We start from the raw sequence: 13,635 nt of genomic DNA, 5'->3' as shown, positions 1-13,635 counted from the left end.
CCTCCTTAGCTTGCTGACTCTTTCCTCTTTTTGTGCCCCTTTATCTTCTCTTTCCTCTGTCCTACACTGCAGGTTCCTGACAAGGGGGTCTCAGTTTTAAGTATGGGCTGTAAAGTAACCTCGTAGGGGCTATGAATAATGAAGTCAAAACAATGACATCCATGAGCTCATTTTAAGGATCATTCCCTGTTGCAACGCCGAAACAACTGCACGGTTCTGCTGTCATCTTCGAAAACATTTGCCCTCAAACACTCTCTAGGTCTGCACCTGCAATACTGGGCTTTGTGAGCCACTCTGCCTGCCACTGAACAAAAAGCTAATTTCACATTCACAATGTATGTTTTTTTTTTTCAACACTAAAGGCAACAAGAGCATGCCAAAAAAAATTCCCCCGAAGCTCTATTCTGTTTTTTAAACTACAGAACATTCTTTCATAGTTTGACAGTTAAAATGCGGCAGTTAATGTAATAAACAGAGAATTTTTCTAAGTAGCCTGTCAAAACAAGTGACACTTTTTTTGCTAGCGAGTCTCAGACTTGGAACAATAGGAAGTACCTTTCAAAGCAACATCTTCATTATACAATCAAATTCTCAAAGGACTCTTCTCATCAAAGAATATTGTGCTATTTTTTTCCTGGTAATTATCAGAGTTCAGCAACCTCTCTGGCAGTGGTGACTATTGTCAAACGCAGCTGGGCTGGATTGAAAAACTGGAGGGGGGGTGTTCGACCTAAAGCCAGTATGTCCAAAGCCCTGATGTGTCCTCAATGACTTGGCAGCTCAAATGGTAAATAATCAGAGCTGCCAGGGCCTTTGAGAAGGCATGGGCTTCCAAAGGTAGCTGTATAACCCTGCTGTCTTCCCACCCGTGAAATGAGGCTGTCCTGGGAAGGAAATAGAGTCAGGAGTCCCTTCAGCTTTTAGTGCCCCTTAAAAATTAATTTTCCACCTCTGGTCTGTAAACATAAGCCAAATGTTTGTGTCACTGAATTACACGTTACATTTTTCATGGCCCTTGGGGCCTCTCTGATAGAAACTCTGAAACCATCAAGTCCAAAGTAGAACAGTCAGCACAGTTAATACAGCGCTTAGTACAGTGCCTAGCTTGTAAAACAAAACAGCCTGGAAATAAGAAAACATGGCAAGGACATCCAAGATAAATAATGGTATTTATCCAAATCCACATCCCTGTAGCCCTGAATGGATGTGAAATCTGGGTTCTAACTGCGGCTGGAAAAGCTGGAGGAATCCAAGCCAATGAATGAAGTTGTCTCTGAAGAATCTGCTCAGTACCCTATGTCTAAAAATTACTAGCTCTGGTGGACCTGGGTCAGAGAAAGCCCAAGGACACTCCCACCCCTCAACTCCTCCAGTCAAAATGTGCCCTTTCCTGGAGAGTGTGAATGCCCCTACCTATGGTCACAGCAGGGTAAAGCAGGAGGGGAGGAGGGCAAGGAGAAAAGGTGGATTTTGCCAAGGTTATGGTGGGTTTCCCTGACAGCTAAGGGGCATCTGTCCCTCTGCCCAACGAGTAACAGACACATGATTCTGGAAGCTGGAAGATCCAAAGAGGGTTTAGAACAATAGGAAGGTGAATGGAAGGTGAATGGAACCCCTAAACCTCAATTTACGGCAGTTGAAGATACACAAGTGTGGGTCAATAGATCAATGTATTTATCAATTAATGTACTAAGTGAGCATTTACTGTGTGCAGAGTACAGTGCTGAGTACTTGGGAGAGAATAATACTCGGTAGACATGTTCCCTGTCCACAAGGAGCTTGCAATCTAGAGGAGGTCACCAAGGCCTCATTCTCATTCTCCTCGGCATGAGAAACAGAAAGGCCTAGTGGATGAAGCACAAGTCTGGGAGTCCGAAGCACGTGGGTTCGAATCCCAGTTCCACCACTTGTCTGCTGTGGAACCTTGACTTCTCTGTGCCCCAGTTACCTCTGTAAAATGGGGACTGTGAGCCCCATTTGGGCCATGGACTGTGCCCAAACTGATTAGCATGCATCTACCCCAGTGCTTAGTACAGTGCCTGGTCCATAGTTAGCGTTTAACAAAATATCATTTAAAAAAAGAAAAAAAAAGGAATGGAAGAAGAAACACTAGGAGTACTAAATCACAATCTCCTTTTTGTGCCCACTGGGAGATTACAGACAGGATGGAAGAGGACTGGAACTAAGACCTCCTCCCCAGTGGAAATGAACCCCCCTAGGGAAGGCTTTGGTTGCTTGGGCTCCGAATCAGAAAAAACCTGAAAGAGATGGATGGGGAATGAGGCTTGGATGGAAACCCTAGCCCTGCTCTCCAACTCCACCCTAGAAAGGGAAGAGAGGAAGCTGTCTACCCTTCTAGTTTCAATTAATGTCTCCGAGAGCAGCACTAAGGTGTCCGGCAGGAGCCTCATGTTGGATCAGGGCTGAGCTCTTTCCTTCAGGTCATGGACTAGAATTAGAGAGGGGTTCTCTTCACTGCAAATCCTGGGCCCCATTAGCCCCTCAGGAGCCTTGACAAGATGTGTGATCACCTTGTGATTGGGCCTGCTTCCTCAACTCTTCCACACCCCCTCTAAACTGTGTGGAGAGCAGTGTAATAAGCTCTTGGGAGATTAGAATATAGCAATATAACAGAGTTGGTAGACACATTTCCTGCCCACAAACAAGCTTACAGTCTAGAGGGACCTTAGGATCTAGAGGGACTATACTCTCCCAAGTGCTTAGTTCAGTGCTCTGCACCAGTATGCACTCAATAAATACGATTGACTGAGCCTGTGAAACTTTGCCCAACATTGCTCCACATGCATGAGCACTTCATAATCTTGACTGCCTGAACAGTCATCAGATCAATTGATGGGTTTTACTGAGTGCTTACTATGTGCAAAGCACTGTATTAAGCACTTGGGAGACTAGTAATAATAAACAATAATTGTGGTATTTGCTAAGTGCTTACTATGCACCAAGCACTGTACTAAGCATTGGGATAGGTATGAGATAAGCAAGTCCCACATGGGACTCACAATCTAAATATGAATGAGAACAAGCATTGAATCACCATTTTGCAGATGAGGGAATGTAGAGAAGTTGAGTGACCTACCCAAAGTAACAGCAAAGTATAGTACAACAGAGTTGACAGACACATTCCCTGCCCACAGTGAGCTTACAGTCTAGAGGATCCAGCAACTTTTCCATTTCTGGTAAGGCAAAATAGGATAGCTGGGTGTTTTGTGGATACTATTTTCTTAGCAATATTAGCAGACACATCCCTATCTCAATATCACCAACAAAGATTTACTGAGTGCCTTCCAGAACGTACTGTGGTACCATGGATTCTACTGATTGTTCTCGAGGAGTTTGCAATCTGTAGTGGAGACAAGAAGTTACATGCCCAAAAGTATAGAATTGATACTCAATTTTTGGTGGGTGAGATTATATAGTTTGTGGCTTACCCAGACCCTTTGTTTCTCCCCTTCCTTCTTGATATCTACCTTTAGTTACTAATTTCACACCAAAGTGTTGGAAAGAGACAATTCAAAGATAAGAAATCAAACCTATCCACTTAGCTATTTGTTATCAGCCCTGGTAGATGATTTGTTGCGGGATTAAGTATAAACTATTTCTTGAGTGAGATTTTTTGATTACCTATGAATTTTAATGAGGTGGGCTACCCCAGGCCTCTCATTCTGCGGATTTATGAAGGAGGACCAGGAGTTCATTTCCAGCAGGAAAACAGGAAGTGGTGAGATGGTGAAATTCATATCAATTCACCAAATTATCTTGAAGTAGGAGGCAGAGCTGATTTGAATTATTTTGTGGCCCCTGAAGCAACAACTGGCATGCTTTTGGGACAGCTGTATAGATTTGATTGGAGCGAGGGTGTGGTAGGGTTAATGTAGCATGAAGTGCCCTCAGGTAGCATTTTTTAAATCCTACTCCCAGGTGGGAGCAGGAAGGGAGAAGGGAAAACAGGACAGCCGGCAGGCCTTCTCCTCCAGTGATGCCTGTGGCTGGCCAACAGACTTGGCCCGTTGCTTATGGGCTGGCAGAATTTTGGGTGGGTTTAGAACATCTTAGGACAACCCGGCCCAAGCCTGGCCAAGTATCACAAGATACAAGGCCTTAGAACTGACCTCCAGTGCCAGCCACTGCTCAAATAGAAAATTCCACTGATTTAACTCCATCGGTTCCGGCCCAGAAAAGTCTGGCTAGGGTAAATGTACATGGTGTGCTCAGATCCCTCTTCATTCATTCATTCATTCAATCAATCGTATTTATTGAGCGCTTACTCTCTGCAGAGCACTGTACTAAGCGCTTGGGAAGTACAAGTTGGCAACATCTAGAGATGGTCCCTACCCAACAGCGGGCTCACAGTCTAGAAGGGGGAGACACACTTCGGCTGTGCAGGGCTTGTGGAACACAACAGTTCTTCCGAGGTTCAACATGCATGCATCTGGTGGGTGAAATGAGCCTTCTGTTACTCACAGTTTGCGGAGAATCATCCTCATGTGAGCATCGGGTCCAATCTGAGACAGGAGCAGCATGGTGTCCTGTAGCTCCTCATCACATTCTTTCCTTTCTTCTTCAGTCGGCATTGGAGCATCCTCGTGCTCGTCATCCAGAAATCGATAAAACAAATATTTGTCTTGGAAATAATGTTCTTGGTCCACTGAGGGCAAAATCAAGGATATTAATCAGCTAACACCTCTGAACAGATACTAGCTCCTCTTGGGGGAACACACAGGACAGTTACTACTTGAAGCGAACAGATTATTCTCAGAAAGAAGACCAAAGCGGAAACCAAATGCTGAAAATGAAATGATCAGATATTTCTCAAGCTTGGTACAGATAGTCCTTAGGAGCTTGAGACTTTCCCCTCCCATATTTTCTACCTAGAGAGGTTACTATAAGTCCATGCCTTTCATGTTTTCCCCAGTTTTGAAGGATTGCCAAACAATTTCTTGCCAATTTATCTCAGTCAAATAAACCGGCAGAGTACATGTCTACCATACAATGTCTACCAATGGCATTGTATTATTCTCCCAAACGCTTAGGACAGTGCTATGTACAAAGTAACTGTTCAATATGGTGAACAGTCAGCCCATTGACTGAATGACTGATGGATCTGCGGCTACTGACAACTTTATGTACTTGGCTTTACTGATATTTTCTAATGACCAATACAACTCTCCATCGATGCCCACACTTTTTACTGAGTGCCAGCAGTGTGCAGAAACTACTGTAGCAGGCAATACTTGAGAGTACTTTCTTTTGCTACCCAATTTTGATTGGGGGCTTCCATGTCTTAGATCAATCAATCAATCAATCGTATTTATTGAGCGCTTACTGTTTGCAGAACACTGTACTAAGCGCTTGGGAAGTACAAGTTGGCAACATATAGAGACAGTCCCTACCCAACAGTGGGCTCACAGTCTAAAAGGGGGAGAGATGAATTTGATAGCCACAAAAATATAAAAGTGGACCATGAATTTAGACCATTTCAGGGTTCCAAACCATTCTATGGTAATGCTTGAAGAAACTACCCTTCAGTTGGAATTTTTATCTATTGTGTATGTTTTTCCTATTCTAACACACACTCTTCACAATCTGTTGTAATACTGCAACTAAGAAAGGAAAGAGAAAGATATTAAAACTGGAGCAATCGCCTGTGCTGCACTTTCAGACCCACATGACCCTCAGAAGGTCACTCTGGGCATTTTTTCTCAGGCAAAGAGAAAAATTATTTTGGGGGCTTTGAAAAGTCTGTAGGGTTGGATTTGTTTGACTGAAGGCAAGTGCATGCCAAGCGTTCACTGGTAGGTGGAAGAGTTATCTGTCTGGAGAAAGAACGGTCTGAAGGGACACAGCCAAACTGCATGGAGGGATTTTTCCTTGGTTTTGCTGAATGTAATTCCTTTCCTCCTTTGTGGGTTTGGCAAGGCATTCTTAAGACAAATGACCCCAGCGGTGTGGCAACAAGCACAGCCAAGTCACAAACAGCTTTTTTGTCTGATGACCTTACAGACCTGGCTAGCATAACATGCTTCTTTGAAGCGGTTTTGATATTAAATGAGGTCAGCCAATAGTCACAAATTGATTCTCCCAGACAATGCCACATCTAAAAGACAGCTTCTACATTCATTACTTTCATGTCATCAGTCTAGCAGCACATTTCATGCTCTTCAGTTTGTCCTACAGCAGGATTGCCGTACAATGCTTGCGGGATAATCACACTATCAATGAACCATGAATGCAAACTAATAAACATAATTGGAACTGATGCACTCGGATTGCAATTTCATTTTCCTTTCAGACATTCTCCTGAGTTAGGAAAGTATAATGGTGGAACATGGCAATCAATACCATCCACTTGCTGCATTTGTACCGTTCAATGAAGATGTAAGTTCTGCTGGGTCCCTAATGAGATCATAATTCTTCCCCCTCCCTCCCGACCTCACCCCGCCTTGGGAGATCTATAAAGACTTTGATGGGAAACACGGAATAGCCTTAGATTTTCCAGTAGTTGCTGTTTATCTTACCGTGATTGAGAACCCCCTCCTCTAGCAGAACTTGCCACATGCCGACCGCCTGTGTCCGGGAATGGACACACGGAGTCTGCTGCACCATCCAGTCGACGAGTTCCGTTCCTACACAGCATTGCCTAAGGAAAAGTGGGATGAGGAGAGTGGAGAAATCAATTTCAGCAAGTTAGCGAAGGGAGGTTGCAGGAACTGTGGAGTTGAACCTCATTTTTGTAGAACAACACGGGTGCATGCAGAACTGATGACAGTATCCATACCTAGGTCATAAAAAACTCCTCACAGTCGAACTGTGAGGAAAGTATAAAGGACCATGAAATAACTGCGAGGAGAGAGCAAGATTTTGTGGGTAAAGTGGCATTATTTAGCCGAATAATTATAAGGCATGAGAGTCAGAAAGCTCTTAACGTTCCTCTTGGTGAATCCTGGAACACTGTCAGTGCACATGGCATTTGAGAGGAATGAGTTAATATTTGTAAATTGCTGTAAGCTACTCAGTTAAAAAGGTGCTTGGTAAGTACAAAATTATATAGCACTTTATATTTTCAAGTAATACTACTGATCTTCCTCCCAGGGGGGTAGGAAGAAACAACTAATTATAGATGCAAATCGCATGAAAAAAAAAGTTCTAGGTAATGAGGACTACTGCTTCTGCAGTTCTTTTCATCTGAAAAGCTCAGAATACATTCTGTATATTCAGTCATTAATTTTCACGACACCCCTCTGTGGTAAGTAGCTGAGAGGGATGGGCAGCATCATTTAGTAAATAAATGCTGAAACCTCTTGTTGGGTGAGTGAGGCAGACTGGATGTCTATAGTGCCATGTGTAAACTTTTCTATCCCGTAAGATGAAAAACAGAAATACCAAAGGCCATCTCTGAGGCTCCCGGTTTTATTGCCAGGGCAGAGAGTGGCTGGTGAAGGCCAACACTGGGCTCTGGATCTGGTTTATATAACATGCAGGTTGGCAGCAGTTCTCTTTTTGGATATCTCCCCCCGTCCCCCTCTCCATCCCCCCCATCTTACCTCCTTCCCTTCCCCACAGCACCTGTATATATGTATATATGTTTGTACATATTTATTACTCTATTTATTTATTTATTTATTTTACTTGTACATATCTATTCTATTTATTTTATTTTGTTAGTATGTTTGGTTTTGTTCTCTGTCTCCCCCTTTTAGACTGTGAGCCCACTGTTGGGTAGGGACTGTCTCTATATGTTGCCAACTTGTACTTCCCAAGCACTTGGTACAGTGCTCTGCACACAGTAAGTGCTCAATAAATATGATTGATTGATTGATTGATTGATTGATCTGGCTCAGCTCAACTGGGCAGGCAGTGAAGAGGTGGGCTTCTGTCTAATCTCTGTCGGTCAACCTTCTCCACTCACTATGGCCACAGAAGTAATAGTAATAATAATAATGATGATGGCACTTGTTGAGCGCTTACTATGTGCAAAGCACTGTACTCAGAGCTTGCTGTGGGCAGAGCATTGACTGCATTAAGCACCGAGGAAGAATACCTGGGTAAGAAATTATGGGAGCCGGCTCCCAGATGGGAGGCAGTGGTGTGCCCAACCCTGGGTCTCCCTAGATCCCCAGCTCCTTTCCTCCACGGCCCCGCAGGCCCTTCAATTTTCCAGCCTGGCCGGTGTTCCTCATAGTGATGACTCTCTGCAGGGTGATGCTGAGTGAGGGGCTCTGATTCTTAGCAACTCATAATTCCTGAGGGTCTCCTGCAGTTGTTAATGAGATTTCCAGAGTGCCGAGAAGACACCGATCCTGCCCACATGGAGCTCGAAATTAAAAGGATGACGATTCGTCAAATAGTTGCCATCTCTGATTAGAGATTTACTAGCTTCAAAAATGTTTCACTTTAGTGAGCTGTCTCTGGTATAAGCAGGGGGCACAGGAAAACCTAATGGAAAAGATGCATGGATGAAAGAAAATTGGGCAATAATATGCCACATAAAATTGCTCTGGGGGAGACCAGAGCAAATAACCATGTTAACTGCAGCTTTGCTCTGGGCAGCATGAGAGAGTCAATATCCAGGCAAATTATCTCAAGAACATTCAGTAAGTAAGAGGAACCTAGAAAAGCCTCAAACAACTAGGTCCCACAGACATTCAGATATTCTCCGGGACTGTGACCGCTTTTAGGTCACCAGACCTGCAGCGCATAGTTTACACACCTGTATGTCTTCAGATGGTATTTGCGATCTCTTATCATGTGAGGTGCTCGAGAGAGAATTGCATTCCGTAAAATCTTTCCTGATCTGAGGATCTTTTCTGAAGGGACCTGGATTTCGAATTGAAGGAAGTGAGAAGGGAAAAAAAAGTAGAAAAGGAGAGAGGGACAGACAAAGAGGGAGAGAAAAGAGGGGATGGAGAAGGAAACAAATTGAACAAATTGGAAAACTGCTTTTAAATCCGATTGTATAGCTTGCTGAAAGGGCAGTCACCTATAACCTCCCAAGGCTAACTTGCACAATGTGATGCAATTATATATTGAGAACTGAAACACCATGACTACTTAGGGAAAATCTAGAGCAGAGAATTGATATTTTCCTTAAATGATTCTCTAGCACAGAGTATAACTATCATGGTTACTTAAAATTTCATTATTTTAGTTCCCCAGCCCATCTACATTCCATTACCTGGGCAATGGTTTTAGCAGGACGAAGCGGAATGTGAGGTTCAATAAGGGGTGTCTGAAAAATAAGATGTTAAGTGGAAGAAATTGAAAAAAACAAATTTACAAAAATAACTCTGGGTTGGGAGAAATGGCTGAACTTTATTAAAACTAAAATATCAAATAAGATTTAAAAATAATACCATTTGGAAATAAAATCTGTATAGAGAATATACATGCAGTGGAAAATTCAAAGAGCAGAATTGGGCCACTTTCCGAGATTTAAATTAATTAGATAAAACATGGAAGAATCAAACAAACAGGATGATGGGATGGCTAGGTTTACAGGAATGTTATTGAAGGTCCACTCAAAGTAAAACAAACATTAAAGCAGATTCAAAAGAAAAATAGGGTAAATATGAAATGGGTGGGGAACAAAGCTCAGGAGCTCTGTAAATAAGCATTAGTCTAGTCTGGGAAAGAAAATTTTCCTTCCAGATTTCTGGGAAATGTCCTAGACACATTTACACACGGGCTTCTAGACTTTAAGCCCGTTGAGGGCAGAGATTGTCTCTATTGTTGAATTATAGTTTCCAAGCGCTTAGTATAGTGCTCTGCACACAGTAAGCACTCAATAAATACAATTGAGTGAATGAATTTACACTTCCCTATGTCTATACATTATATACAGCTATCCATATGGAACGCTCAAGTTCCTACAGTTCACTGGGACAGCTACTACACTCCTCTCATCTCTGAGAAAGCAGGTAATTAATTGCATTATACTCTGTGAGACTAATGAAAGAGAAGAATAACAACTGCATCAGCCAAAAGGGGTGTCATGTTCATGTCCATTGAAACAGCCCTGCTTATACTTCTTCCAAAAGGAAAGGAAACACTGGACGTTCAGCGTCTTACAAGATAATTACATCTTTCAGCAAAGCTTATCCCTCCACAAATGAAAATCATTAAAATGAAGCAAACCAGTAGGTCTTCCTCACATGTTTAACAAGAAAAAAATCCACTATCTGAAGTTATAAATGCATTGTGTGTGTGAGGGTGTTACAGATAAACCTCCTCTCCTACTAGCACATATAAAATATACATAAACACACAGACACATACACACTATCAATTCACACTAGTATGCCCAGCGTCAAGAAAACATCTATCTCTTTGTCCTACAATAATAAAATCAAGGATGAGAGGTAGAAATCAGAGGGAACGAGGTCAAAGATTTGTTTGAAATGGCCGAATTTTACTCAACTTATTTATTTTTAAAATTTCACCATGATTTTAGCCTCAAGTAACCTTCATCTGAAGGTCCTAGAGCAGAGCAGACAGACCTCATCACCCCCTGCAACACGCTCTACTCCATACCACCGCATGAAGACTTTAAACACAAAGCTGGTTGCAGATGTGGGAGTTAGTCCTATTCTGGAGTTTCCCCTGAGTTTCTCATGTGAAAATATGTTTATGTAACTCTTGGTACATGCACCGCTCCAGCCTTTTCCTGATCTGTTTGATCTTTATTATCAATCAATAAATGGCACTCATTGAATGTTTACTGTGGGTACAGAGCACTGTTTTAAGCACTTGGGAAATTAAAATGCAACAGAGTTGATAGACGCAATCCCTGCCCACAAGGAGCTTAGTCAGCTTACAGGGGGAGACCAACATCAAAACAGAATAGGGATAAGGGAAATAGTAGAGTACAGATGTGTACATCAATCGTATTTATTGAGCGCTTACTGTGTGCAGAGCACTGTACTAAGCGCTTGGGAAGTACAAGTAGGCAACACAAGTGCTGTGGGGCTGGGGTGAGTATCAGAGTGCTTAAGGGGTACAACGACCAAAGCCACAGTCAGTGCAGAAGGGAAGGCGGATAGCTGCACACGGGTTCAATTGATTTTCCCCACAACTGGTTTCTTCAGCCACGCTTTTTCAAACAGCAAACATCAACAATGTCAACTTCATAAATGAAGAAGCCATGAAATGTAGAATTCTCGCACGTAATCACAGTACCCACAATCACATTTCAACCCAGCATACTAAGTGGATGCTTTGATGAGTCCACATGGCTTGAAGAATGCCAGATGTTGGATTACAGCAGCAACATTGGGCATGTTAAAAAAAGATGATCCGTCTCATTCTTGAAAATTACTCCGTTTTGTGCTTGTCCTACAAAAAAGTAACACTTCGACTACTTATTAGCTCTGAAAAAGTTGGCGCATGTTTAGACTGAGAAGCAAAAGACGTAGAAAGCTACATGTAGGGCAATGAATAATGAATAATCACATACTTTGCTCCCTTGATACCGATTCGGCGTTGTCAGAGAAAAGGTTAAAAGTCGCTTGAAACCTGGACCAACCTATGTAACAGTCTCAGAGTTTGCTTTGGCTCTAAACTCCATTCCCCAAAACATGATCTCAGGGAGGCAAGAGCTTCTAGCCTCATTGCACTTGAATAAAGGGGGAGTCTAGGCCAAACTGCATCCAAACCATTCTAATAATAATAATGATAATGACAGTATTTCTTAAAATGCTTAGTTACCTATTTCTATGTGCCAATCACTGTTCTAAGCACTGGGGTAGATACCAACTAATCGGGTTGGACACAGTCCATGTCCCTCATGAGGCTTACAGTCTTAATCCCCATTTTACAGATGAGGGAACTGAGGCACAGAGAAGTGACTTGTCCAAGGTCACAGACTGTGAGCCCACTGTTGGGTAGGGACTGTCTCTATATGTTGCCAATTTGTACTTCCCAAGCGCTTAGTACAGTGCTCTGCACACAGTAAGCGCTCAATAAATACGATTGATGATGATGAAATGTGGCAGAGCTGGGATTTGAACCCAGGTCCTTCTGACTCAAGGCCTGTGCTCTATCTGCTAGGCCATGCTGCTTCCCTACCATGTTAGGTAACATGTTACCATCTTAGGACAGACCTTCCTGATCCACACACTTCCGATGGTAGTAACAGTAGCTTGAAGACGCCTCAATTTTTTTTTTAAATTGGGAAAGCCATGACTGTAACTGCAGTTGTGACTGTTGTTATCAATGGACTGGATTGAGCCACTGACGGACTGTGCTTTCATTATTTCATCTTTCCTTATGTATCTTCTGACAAACCCATTCCTCCCTCATCTTTTTAAATGCTATTTCTTAAGCACTTACGTGCCAATCATATTTATTGAGCGCTTAATGTGTGCAGAGCACTGTACTAAGTGCTTGGTAAGTACAAGGCATTGTTCTAAGTGCAGATGTATACACAAAGCTAATCAGGTTGTATACAGTCCATGTCCCACATGGGGCTCACGGTCTTAATCACCATTTTACAGATGAGGGAACTGAGATGCAGAGAAGTTAGGTGACTTGCCCAAGGTCACCAAGCAGACTGGAGACTAGAGCCCAGGACCTTCATACTCCCAGGTCCATGCTCTACCCATTAGGCCATGCTGCTTCCCATGCTTATTCTTCATAATTCTTAGATTGAAAGCCCCAGGGGCTGGGTCTAAATTTCAGCATTTTTTTTCTTCATAGCGCTTAAGTGCTTTGTACCCAATAAGTCTCAAATAAATACCATCTCCAGTATCTGTTCAGAACCTAAGGAATGCAATGCACTGGCTCAGTGGAAAGAGCCCGGGCTTGGGAGTCAGAAGTCGTGGGTTCTAATCCCGGCTCTGCCACTTGTCAGCTGTGTGACTTTGGGCAAGTCACAACTTCTCTGAGCCTCAGTTACCTCATCTGTAAAATGGGGATTAAGACTGTGAGCCCCAAAGGGGACAACCTGATCACCTTGTATTCCCTCCCAAGCGCTTACAACAGTGCTTCGCACATGGTAAGTGCTTAACAAATGTCATTATTATTATTATTATTATACTAAGCCCTTAGGAAGTACAGCAGAAAGATAAGACATGTTCTTTTACACTCTAATGGAGAACATAAGGAAAAATTCACAAGGAAAGTTGATTGTTCACAAACGCACAAATGTAAATGGGCAGTGAGGATGGGCAAGGGGTGCTTGAAGTATTGATGAGACTCAAGGTACTGAAAACTAAATGTGGAAGACCTGTTGGGGTTTTTGGAGGGCTCTGACGGTAGGGAAGATTGGGTGAGCAGTAGAGTACTGAGTGGGTAGAACCCATACGTAAAGTAGAAAGAACTGGTGGAGAACCTTGAAGTCAGTGGTCTCTATTCAATGTAGACAGAAATGGGTATTCATTGGTTGGTTTTGACGAGAGAAGATATGGGTATTTCATCAGCAATGTGGATTGAAATGAGGAGAGCCTGAAGGCAAGGAGTAAAAAGGTCAATATGATTGTCTAATTGTGGTTTGATGGGCACTTGAACCACAGTAGTGGCTGGATAAGTGGAGAAGATGGGGTAGATCTGAGTGAAAAACAGCAGGTTTTAGCAGTAGATTGGAAGTGAAGGCAGAATGGCAATTGCCAATGAAAATGGGGA

General features: G+C 42.8%; 1 protein-coding gene across 4 annotated transcripts in view; it reads right to left on the bottom strand.

The window, feature by feature from the left end:
- RAPGEF4 (Rap guanine nucleotide exchange factor 4) overlaps positions 1-13,635 on the bottom strand; it is a 209,667-nt gene that overhangs the window by 72,417 nt on the left and 123,615 nt on the right. For 3 of the 4 annotated variants that reach the window (XM_038751184.1, XM_038751187.1, XM_038751186.1), the window contains 4 exons: positions 9,194-9,247; positions 8,729-8,835; positions 6,537-6,658; positions 4,483-4,666 (listed from right to left, as the gene is read on the bottom strand). In XM_038751184.1, the coding sequence (XP_038607112.1) occupies positions 4,483-4,666; positions 6,537-6,658; positions 8,729-8,835; positions 9,194-9,247 (467 nt within the window). The remainder of the gene's footprint in view (positions 1-4,482; positions 4,667-6,536; positions 6,659-8,728; positions 8,836-9,193; positions 9,248-13,635) is intronic. The other variant, XM_038751185.1, reaches the window with a different exon arrangement.

The sequence above is a fragment of the Tachyglossus aculeatus genome, chromosome 9 (genome assembly GCF_015852505.1).
Source record: "Tachyglossus aculeatus isolate mTacAcu1 chromosome 9, mTacAcu1.pri, whole genome shotgun sequence".
In the NCBI taxonomy this organism is placed as follows: domain Eukaryota; kingdom Metazoa; phylum Chordata; class Mammalia; order Monotremata; family Tachyglossidae; genus Tachyglossus; species Tachyglossus aculeatus.
Note: the sequence above shows the minus strand (reverse complement) of the source record. Positions and strands in the feature narration are given on the sequence as shown.